Raw genomic sequence first — 11,873 nt, 5'->3', positions numbered from 1 at the left:
GAAAAAAAAAATTATCTCCATGGGACAGTGGAACAGAACTCTTTCTCTGTAAGTCATGTATGTGGTAAGAGGTGGCTAAAATGCCGGAAGAAAGGGGTTAGTAACCCTTTCTGTATACATTACTAAATTTAGAAAAGAGAAACTTTCGTTTTTCTTTTTGGGCTACCCTGCCTCAGTGGGATATGGCGAGTTTGTTGAAAAAAAGAAATACCTAATTCCTCTGGACACTTCACTTAACAAGGAATTTGTTTACTGATTTGGTCTTAGGAACAGAACTCCATCATTAAGTGAGGAGAGGCTGTATATCCATTGTTCATTATGTTTAGCACTTGTTCTGTTTTTTTTTAACATTTTTTGGCCTGATATGCTTAACAGCTGAGTTAGGGAAGGACGTCCAGCATCATTTTATTGTTGGAGATTCAGTTTCTTTACAAAATTTGTGCACTCTGCATGTCTCTGGCAATTTTCCATAGTTTCAAATGCTTTAAAGTTATTATGTACAGTAAGTATATTTAATATTTTTGTGTTAATGACATGTTTACACTATCATATGAGATAGTGTAACACATCAGGCTTTTATATGCACCTGAAAGTAAAAAAAAAAGGCTATGTTCCACTTTTTGGCGATTTTCGCTTCTTGGTGGGGAGTCAGGAACCCAACCCACTGTATGAGTGGGGTCCTACTGCATAGTCACCTATTCAAAAATAAGGACTTCCCAAAAGGAACAGAACAGCAAAAATGTTTATCTGATAGTCATACAACGAATTATTGTAAAAGTTGTTTTCCTCAATTTTGCAAAAAGTTACCTGTCGATGGAGTGCCCTTTTTATGGTAACTTCAATTGTTTCTATCACTGTATTATTATGATAATGAAACATAATTGTGTGTGGTGCCTTTGAAAGAGAAGTGACAATGAGGCAGGACAAACTTACTCCAAGTCATCCATGCGTCGGGAGAATCCTCATTGAAGTCTGGAGCATATGCAGAGGCCCTGAGGATTCATCAATCCCGCTAGAGCTGTGTTGTGTGATGGAGCCACTTCAACTTCTTCAGCAACATCTACTGTCTCCCCACACACTACATCGGCACCAGTTACTAGAAAAGAAATAGTAATTAACAGAAAATAATGAACAATAACTTATGACACTTAATCTCTTCTAAAAAATAAATATTACTGTTAATTTTCTTTGATGGCCAAAGTTAAAATGATCATGTCAAATATATATTCTAATCTCTAAATGTTGATAATGTAATCAACAATTATTTTTTTTACCTCGAGCTGTCTTCCACCGAAGAAAGGAAACACATTCACTATCATTCACTCAATCACTGTCTTGCCAGACGTGTGCTGTCATCAAAATTCAAATGGCCTTTCACTGCAATATCCTCACTCCTCCAGGGTGCAGGCAATGACCTTCCCACTGCCAGGATTCAAGTTTGGCTAACAGGTTTCTCTGAATCCTTCATCAATGATACCTTCCACTCACACTCAAACAGTACATTCATTATCATCCATTGTATCAATTCATTTCAAATTTTTATAATTTTTTCTATCTCCACCACACTGAACACTATAGTATCACTATATTATTTACTACGGTAGGCCAACTGGTGTGAAAAGTTTACTGTTAGTTTATCTGACTTGCAAGATTGTATACTGGCAAGACTGGTGGATAATCAAGTCCCTAAAAATCTAAGTTCCTTTCCTTACCCCCCTTCCAGCCATTCCTGGGACAATCCCCCACCCCTTCATCATCAACCCCAGATTTATAAACCTTGTCATCCTAACCCTCTCCCTCCTCTCTAAATGCCCAAACTACTTCAACAAACCCTCCTCAATCATTTGAATTATATCCTAGGTGATACTGTCTTTAAATTTCTACACTCCTAACCCTTTGACTGATATTCACATTGTTCTCAAACGTAACATTTCCACTGCCTTACTGATCCTTCCTGTTACAACATTCAAAAACCATGCTTTACACCCACACAAAGAAGTTAGTCCCACTAACCTCTGGTACATTCCCTATTTTGTTTTTTATGCTCAACATAAAAATATCTTTCTACAGATACTTCAATACACCTCCCCTCCCCTGGCTCCTCATCTATTATATAGTTCACCTCATCTTTCATAGATCCATCTGCTCATAAGTCCACTTGTAAACATTTGAGTATAATCAATTTTTTTTTTTTTTATTAACACATCGGCTAATTCCACCAAGGCTGGGTGGCCAGAAAAAGAAAAAACTTTCATCATCATTCACTCCATCAGTGTCTTGAAAGGGGGAGGGGTGCTTTACACCACAGTTAAAAACTACAACATTAACACCCCTCCTTCAGAGTGCAGACACTGTACTTCCCATCTCCAGAACTCAAGTCTGGCCTGCTGGTTTCCCAAATCCCTTCATAAATGTTACTGGCTTACACTCCAACAGCACGTCAAGTATTAAAAACCACTTGTCGCCATTCACTCCTGTCAAATACGCCACGCATGCTTGCTGGAAGTCCAAGCCCTCGTGACACAAAAACCTCCTTTACCCTCCTCCTCCAACCCCTTACTAGGCTGACTCTACTCCCCGCTCTTCCCTCCACTACAGATTTATACACTCTCTAAGTCATTCTGTTTTGTTCCCCTCTCTCTACATGTATTAATGGAAGTAGGTTGGTAGACAGCAACCACCCTCAGGAAGGTACTACCGTGCTTGAAGTGAGTGTAAAACAAAAAGCCTGTAATTGTTTTACATGATGGTAGGATTGCTGGTGTCTTTTGTCTGTCTCATAAATATGCAAGATTACAGGTATGTCTTACTACTTCTACTTACACTTAGGTCACACTACACATACATGTACACGCTTTATTTACACTCGCCTGAGTTTTCTTTGATTTTATCTTAATAGTTCTTGGTCTTATTACTTTTCCTTTTATATCCATGGGGAAGTGGAATAAGAATCTTTCCTCCGTAAGCCACGCTGTTGTAAAAGTCAACTAAAATGCCGGGAACAATGGGCTAGTAACCCCTTTTCCTGTAAAGATTACTAAAAAGAATAAGAAGAAAATTGTCAAAGTGGGAAGTCTGAATGTGCGTGGATGTTGTGCAAATGATAAGAAAGAGATGATTGTGGATGTTATGAATGAGAAGAAGCTGGATGTCCTGGCTTTAAGTGAAACAAAGCTGAAAGGGGTGGGAGAGTTTCGTGGAGAGGAATAAATGGGATTAGGTCAGGGGTTTCAAATAGAGTTAGAGCTAAAGAAGGAGTAGCAATAATGTTGAAGGATAAGATATGGCAGGAAAAGAGGGACTATAAATGTATTAATTCAAGGATTATGCAGAGTAAAATAAAGGTTGGATGTGAAAAGTGGGTTATAATAAGTGTATATGCACCTGGAGAAGAGAGAAGTGTAGAGAGAGAGAGAGAGAGAGAGATTTTGGGAAATGTTGAGTGAATGCGTGGGGAGTTTTGAACCAAGTGTGAGAGCACTTGTGGTTGGGGATCTCAATGCTAAAGAGGGTAAAAATGTTGTGGAGGGAGTAGTAGGTAAATTTAAAAGTGCCAGGGGTAAATGTAAATGGGGAGCCTTTAACCCTAGTAACGGTCCAAACGTATATATACGTTTTTCAACATTTGAATGTAAAAAAGTAGATCTTTTGTTTTTTTTACATTTGAAAATGTGTAAAAAAACTTAATCTACTTTTTTTGTTATATTTGAAAATATGTAAAAAATACATAGATCTACTTTGTAGCACTACACATGTGAACGTAGATCTGCTTGGAACGCTTTACGGGTTAATTGAGCTATGTGTAGTAAGAGATTTGGTAATAAGTAATACATATTTTATGAAAAAGAGGATAAATAAATATACAAGGTATGATGTAGCACGAATGAAAGTAGTTTGTTAGATTATGTATTGGTGGATAAAAGTTTAATGGGTAGGCTCCAGGATGTACATGTTTATAAAGGGGCAACTGATATATCGGATCATTATTTAATTGTAGCTACAGTTAGAGTAAGAGGTAGACGGGACAAGAGGAAGGTGGCAACAAGTAGGAGGGAAGTGAAAGTGTATGAACTAAGGGAGGAGGAAGTTCGGGTGAGATATAAGCGACTATTGGCAGAAAGGTGGGCTAGTGCAAAGATGAGTAGTGGGGGTTGAAGAGGGTTGGAATAGTTTTAAAAATGCAGTATTAGAATGTGGGGCAGAAGTTTGTGGTTATAGGAGGGTGGGTGCAGGAGGAAAGAGGAGTGACTGGTGGAATGATGAAGTAAAGGGTGTGATAAAAGAGAAAAAGTTAGCCTATGAGAGGTTTTTATAAAGCAGAAGTGTTACAAGAAGAGCAGAGTATATGGAGAGTAAAAGAAAGGTGAAGAGTTGTGAGAGAGTGCAAAAGGAGAGCAGATGATAGAGTGGGAGAGGCACTGTCAAGAAATTTTAATGAAAATAAGAAAAAAATTTTTGGAGTGAGTTAAACAAGTTAAGAAAGCCTAGGGAACGTATGGATTTGCTGTTAAAAACAGAGTAGGGGAGTTAGTAGATGGGGAGATGGAGGTATTAGGTAGATGGCTAGAATAATTTGAGGAACTTTTAAATGTTGAGGAAGAAAGGGAGGTGGTAATTTCATGCACTGGCCAGGGAGGTATACCATCTTTTAGGAGTGAAGAAGAGTAGAATGTATTCGTGGAGGAGGTACGTGAGGCATTACATAGAATGAAAGGGGGTAAAGCAGCTGGAACTGATGGGATCATGACAGAAATGTTAAAAGCAGGGGATATAGTGTTGGAGTGGTTGGTACTTTTGTTTAATAACTGTATGAAAGAGGGGAAGGTACCTAGGGATTTTCAACAAGTTGGCCGTCCCTCCCACCGAGGCAGGGTGACCCAAAAAGAAAGAAAATCCCCCAAAAGAAAATACTTTCATCATCATTCAACACTTTCACCACACTCACACATTATCACTGTTTTTGCAGAGGTGCTCAGAATACAACAGTTTAGAAGAATATACGTATAAAGATACACAATATATCCCTCCAAACTGCCAGTATCCCAAACCTCTCCTTTACAGTGCATTGTACTTCCCATTTCCAGGACTCAAGTCCGACTATATGAAAATAACCGGTTTCCCTGAATCCCTTCACTAAATATTACCCTGCTCACACTCCAATAGATCGTCAGGTCCCAAGTACCATTCGTCTCCATTCACTCCTATCTAACACGCTCACGCAATGCATGATGGGAAAAAACTGTGGCTGTGTATTTGGTTTTATGGTTGTATTCTCTGTTTCTTGGTATTACTTGGCAGAAATGAAAATATAATACAGAAATAGACATGATTTTGATTGGTTTCAGGGCTGAAAGTAGCTTGAAATTGAACTCAAAGTAGGGGAAATGTTCAATTTTTTGCCAATATTTCAGAGGACACAAATTGCATCACTCATCCAATACATGTCCAACTGGTCACTCTAATATGCGTTCATGAATGTGCTGACACTATTTATAAAGTTATTTCAATAATGCGGTAGTCTGCATACCGGTAAATCTTCTATTTTTTTTTGTGTGAATAAAAATTTAAAATGGAAAGCAAGTGTAACATAGGCAAAGCCTGGGGGATGTAACTAATTAACAAAGGAAATATTATAGTGCCAGGAATATCTACACTGTTTATTCTGGACCCTATTTTGAAACTGACAGTTTTTATTTTGTGTAGAAATTGACAAATTACCAATTTCTGGTCACTTTATTTAGTAGCTGAAATAGGTAAATGGGCAGTTTCTTGTACTTAATCAATAAAGTGGAAGGAATATTTGTAAAACAGCTATGAGTTTGGTCAACTGGAACAATGGAATTGGCTAAAATAGAACTTAAGTGGGGGAAATCGCCAATGTGCAAATACAGTGGACCCCAGGTTAACGATATTTTTTCATTCCAGAAGAGAAGTATGTTCAGGTGCCAGTACTGACTGAATTTGTTCCCATAAGGAATATTGTGAATTAGATTAGTCCATTTCAGACCCCCAAACATACACGCAAATAAACGCACTTACATAAATACACTTACATAATTGGTCGATTGGGAGGTGATCGAAAGTGGGGGTCCACTGTATTGTCAAGACTGCTAAATTTGCAAGAGTGTAATTCCATAAGTTTTTCATCAAATTTCATACTTTTGGCTTTGTTACATTCAGAAAAGATTCTCTATCATTTCAAAAAGAATTTTTTTTTTTATTGAAAATTCTTGGAACATGGAAAACAATTCTCAGATCAGGGTCTGGAGCCTCACAGGGTTAATGTGGAAGTGGAGAAGAATCCTTCCTCCGTAAGCCATGCGCATCATAAGAAGAGATTAAATTGCCAAGAGCAAGGGGCAAGTAACCCTGTCTTCTGTATAAATTACTAAATGTATAAATAAGAAAAGCTTCTTTTGGGTCACCCTGCCTTGGTGAGAAAGATCAATGTGTTAAAAAAATGTAAGTGTAACTATGCTTAATTGTATGAAAGTAAGTGAAATTTCCTTGTATAGTTTCACCACCAACATTTATGTATTTATATATAGCCTATAAAATGATGAAACCACAGAACTGTTACAAATTTCTCTTCCTCACAGATGTAGAAATTAAGAGGATTTTATCATACATCACAAGAGAAAGCTACACCACAGAAACACCTCATAATAAAATGTGATACCCAAGTAAATGAGGCATGTAAAGAACAAGTTTACAGATGAAAACTGTACTGAGGTAAAGACACCACTAACACTCCTGTTGGACTGAGAGAGAATGATGAGAAGCAAACAGACAGCAATAATAAGAACATTGCAGTGGTTATCAAAGTGCTGAGCTCCCTGACAGCAGTGCTATCAATGGGAGTGGATTGACAGGAATTTGTCACAAGAGGCCAAGCCTAAGAGCCGGAGCATGATCCCATCAAAACAAGCAAGCATAAATGCATGAGTAAATGCAAGTGTCCTTTGTTAGCTACAATGCTCACAAGCTAATGTCTGCAACTAGAGCCATTCCAAAAGATATAGAAATTAAGGCTTTAATGTCATAAGCAGTTATATGCATATGCAAGGTACAAAGATGCCTTTCAGTGCGATTACCTACTGTCGGAGGAGCTAAGTATGGCAGCAGCTCTTATAGAGCACACAGCCTTAGAAAACACCTATTCTCTATGACTTGACAGCCCAAACAGGTTCTTCTAACCAATATGTTGCTAAAATCCATAACACTCACAACCTAAGCTTGATCTTCAAAGGGTCTTGGGGTTGATATGCAACTCCCTTGCGGGCGTGGAGTTTCATCTATCATGAGGCCAGAAGATTCATTCTCGTCACTGTCACCATCCTCATGGAAGTCATATACAGACTCATTATGTATTTTTAGCTCTGAATTTTCGGGCCTGCAAAAGAAAAAAAAATACTTGCTTAGGACAAAAGGTAACATGTACTAACATCCATTACATTCTCTCAAGTAGCTTTTAAGACAGAAATTATGAGAAGGACTACATTTGTTCAAACAGGTGGTGTGGACGAGAATGACTAACGTTGATGATATCACTGGAGACAACATACAGCCAATCCTACATAGTCAACAGATAAAGCTTGTTAACTGGTTTGCGAGTAAGTTACATCATTTAAGTCCCTTACTGAACCAACAGAGCTACATCTAAGGCAAAATGCTATACAGTGGACCCTCAGCTAACGATATTAACTGCTCCTGAAAGCGCATCGTTAGTTTAAATTATCGTTAGCTGAATTAATTTTCCCCATAAGAAATAATGGAAATCAAATTAATCCGTTCCTGACACCCCAAAGTATGAAAATATATTTTTTACCACATGAAATATTAATTTTAATACACACAAACAGACACTTACCTTTACTGAAGATCTGGTGATGATTGATGGGATGGGAGGAGGGGAGTGTGTGGATGTTGTTAATGTTTAGAAGGGGAATCCCCTTCCATTAGGACTTGAGGTAGCAAGTCCTTCTCCGGGGTTACTTCCCTTCTTCTTTTAATGCCACTAGGACCAGCTTCAGAGTCACTGGACCTCTGTCGCACAACATATCTGTCCACAGAGGCCTGTACCTCCGGTTCCTTTATGACTTTCCTAAAGTGGGTCACAACATTGTCAGTGTAATAGTCACCAGTATGGCTTGCAATAGTTGTGCGAGGGTGATTTTCATCAAAAAAGGTTTGGACTTCAAGCCACTTTGCACATATTTCCTTAATCTTTGAAGTAGGCAACTTCCTCAATTTCTCTATCCCCTCCTCCGGAGCAGTTTCCTCAGGTCTAGCCTCTTGCTGTTGAAGATGATCTTGCAGTTCATCAGTGGTTAGTTCTTAATTGTTCTCTTCCACCAACTCTTCTACATCCTCCCCACTAACCTCCAACCCCAAGGACTTCCCCAATGCCAGAATTGATTCCACAACTGGCATACACTTCACAGGGTTAGCCTCAAATCCTTCAAAATCCCTTTTGTCTACACATTCTGGCCACAGTTTCTTCCAAGAAGAGTTCAAGGTCCTCTTAGTCACTTCCTCCTAACCCTTACCTATAATGTTTACACAATTGAAGATGCTAAAGTGATCTCTCCAAAACTCTCTTAGAGTCAACTGAGTTTCTGTGGTCACTACAAAGCACCTTTCAAACATAGCTTTTGTGTAGTTTTTTTTGAAGTTTGCAATGACCAGCTGGTCCATGGGCTGCAGGAGAGGAGTGGTATTAGGAGGCAAAAACCTGACCTTGAAGCTCATGTCCCCAGAAAGTCGCTCTGCCACGTCTGAAGGATGAGCAGGAGCATTGTCTAATACCAGGAGGCACTTAAGGTCCAATTTCTTTTCCATTAGGTAATTTTTCACAGTGGGGGGGCAAATGCATGGTGTAACCAGTCAAAGAAAAGGTCTCTAGTGACCCATGCCTTACTGTTTGCCCTCCACAGCACACACAAATTAGCCTTGAGGACATTGTTTCTCCTGAACACTCTGGGAGTTTCAGAGTGATACACCAATAAAGGTTTCACTTTGCAATCACCACTAGCATTAGCACACATCAAGAGAGTAAGCCTGTCTTTCATAGGCTTATGTCCTGGGAGTGCCTTTTCCTCCTGAGTAATGTAGGTCCTGCTTGGCATTTTCTTCCAAAACAGGCCTGTTTCACACAATTAAACACTTGTTCAGGTTTCAGTCCTTCACTGTCTATGTACTCCTTGAATTCCTGCACATATTTTTCAGCCGCCTGTGCTTCGAACTGGCAGCCTCACCATGCCTTATCACACTATGTATGCCACTACGATTCTTAAATCTCTCAAACCAACCTTTGCTGGCCTTAAATTCACTCAAATCACCACTAGTTGCAGGCATTTTTCTAATTAAATCCTCATGCAACTTCCTAGCCTTTTCACATATGATCGCTTAGGAGATGCTATCCTCGATATCTGTTTTTAGTTTATCCACACCAATAAGTAATCTCTCAACATCTTCTATCACTTGCAATCTCTTATTCGAAAACAAAGTTGCACCTCTGGCAAGAACAACTTCCTGATTGCCGCTTTTCTTGGCCAAGCCAATAGTAGCAATGGTTGAGGTTTCAGTATACAACCTGGCCAGCTGGAGACACGCATTCCACTTTCATACTTAGCAATTATCTCTTTCTTCATATCCATATTAATTCTCACCCTTTTTGCTGTAGGGGGTTGGCACTAGAAGCTTTCTTGGGGCCCATAGTGACTTATTTTGCAGGGTAAAATCACTAAAAACGCTGTGATAATATGAAATGTTCTGATTGTATGCTTGGATGCAACTGCGGTGGCTGGTTTATGCACTGGCACCCACGGGACAAGTGGAGGTGCGCTCAGGCCACACGGTACGATCTCAAACGAATCGTTGCGAGTTTTTAGCTTGCAGGCCGAGGCAAAATTTTTGCGCTAAAATGTATCACTAGCCGGATTTAATGTTAGGTAATGCCATCATTGCTGAGGTCCACGGTACTATCAAAATAACCTTTGATTCATAGCTAAGATAGCCTAATATTTCAAAGAAAAATACAACATACATCATAAATACTGATGAATTTAAGTACATGTTGAAAACATAACTGCATGCAGTCTCTCATTTAAATGCTTTTTCATTATTCCTGTGAAGACTACATGAACATTTATGCTGTAGTTCTACTCCTCAGCCTTCTGTTCCTCAAATACTTAATTAATCCTCATCTTAGTTACTTTTACCATTATCCCTTGCTTACTTAAAACTGTGTAATGTACCATAAGATGCTTCAACTGTAGTGTGTACAGCATATGTAGTGCATGTGTCATTCTACTTTTCATATTCTTAGGTGAATTACACATTTCACTCAGCATTTATGCTACATTCCAAATTCAGATAATTTTTAGACACCTAAATTTGCATCTCCTTGAAATGCTTAAAATCTCAATTTCTTTCTTTCTTTTTTCAACAAACTGCCCTTATCCCACCAAAGCAGGATGGCCCAAAAAAAGAAAAACTAAGTTTCTCTTTTTCACTTCAGTAATATATACAGGAGAAGGGGTTACTAGCCCCTTGCTCCCGGCATGTTGGTCGCCTCTTACGACACGCACGGCTTACAGAGGAAGAATTCTGTTCCACTTCCCCATGGAAATAAGAGGAAATAAACAAGAACAAGAACTAATAACAAAATAGAGGAAAACCCAGAGGGGTGTGTATATATATATATATGCTTGTACATGCATGTGTAGTGTGACCCAAGTGTAAGTGGAAGTAGCAAGAGGTACCTGACATCTTGCATGTTTATGAGAGAGAGAGAGAGAGAAAAAAAAAAAAAAACAAGACACCAGTAATCCTATCATCATGTAAAACAATTACAGGCTTCCATTTTACACTAACTTGGCAGGATGGTAGTACCTCCCTGGGTAGTTGCTGTCTATCAACCTACTACTAATTCACACACGTACTTCTTTTATTGCCAGAAATCAGTATACACTTAATGTGGCCAAATACTTGCATAGGTTAAATAAATTAGTGCCATAGGTTTGACATAAGCTCTAATATCAATGATGATCTTGCCATCTTACAGCTATCCAATGAATGGACCAGTGTGTTATTTCAGCCTTAAGAATGCTGTAAAGAGACCATTTTCCAATTACTGAAGGCAACCGAGGGAGCAATAATAAAAATGATAATCAAATTAAGTGCTAAACCCAAAAGGGTCATACAATGCTGCAGATTGGGATGTGTGTGAGGAGAAATGTGCAAAGGTGATGAGAGTAAAGGGAAGGAATGCACAAGTGTAGGGATTAGTGAGGTAGGGTAGACTGCAAAAAAGTAAAATCACAGTTAGTGCAATAAAACAGTCTCTGCTTGAAAGGCCAAGAAAGTGTGTCTGCATCAAAGATGGGACATTCAATGAGGAGGACATGCAGAGTCAGTGTGTTGGGGCACTGGATACAACAATTGAATTCTGGTACTTGCTGATAGATGGTATAGTCTATAAAGATATAGAGAACTGTTAGGTAAAAGGATTAGAGATGTAATTCAATGTGACATTTTGATTGTGGCAGCTGTCTCCAGGAGTTTTGACAAAGCTCCTGGAGAGTGAAACATTGCCACAATAAAATCTTACATTAGTTGAGTCTGTGCTCTTTCACCTAACATTTTGTCTACCATTATATGAAGAACTGACAAAGCAGCCTGACAATCCTCACAGAGCAGTGCTGGGCATTTTTCCATGATATATAACATCCATGAGTGAGGTGCATGTAGCCAATATGCAGGTAAGAGAGTGCAGTCTCCCAAATATAACAGTGGTGGAAAGAAGATGACCAGAAACCTTAATGTGGGTTGACAGAAAACAATTTATTGTGCACGAACTCCGACCACTG

At 38.9% G+C, this 11,873-nt stretch overlaps 1 protein-coding gene across 1 annotated transcript in view; it reads right to left on the bottom strand.

The window, feature by feature from the left end:
* Positions 1 to 7,223: 7,223 nt before the first annotated feature.
* LOC128704262 (lysine-specific demethylase 7B) overlaps positions 7,224 to 11,873 on the bottom strand; it is a 67,931-nt gene continuing 63,281 nt past the window's right edge. The window contains 2 exon segments of the mRNA XM_070102921.1: positions 7,224 to 7,280; positions 7,282 to 7,393. Of these exon segments, the coding sequence (XP_069959022.1) occupies positions 7,224 to 7,280; positions 7,282 to 7,393 (169 nt within the window).

This window comes from Cherax quadricarinatus, chromosome 84 (assembly GCF_038502225.1).
Source record: "Cherax quadricarinatus isolate ZL_2023a chromosome 84, ASM3850222v1, whole genome shotgun sequence".
Classification (NCBI taxonomy): domain Eukaryota; kingdom Metazoa; phylum Arthropoda; class Malacostraca; order Decapoda; family Parastacidae; genus Cherax; species Cherax quadricarinatus.
The sequence above is the reverse complement of the archived record's forward strand: the minus strand, read 5'-3'. Positions and strand labels throughout refer to the sequence as shown.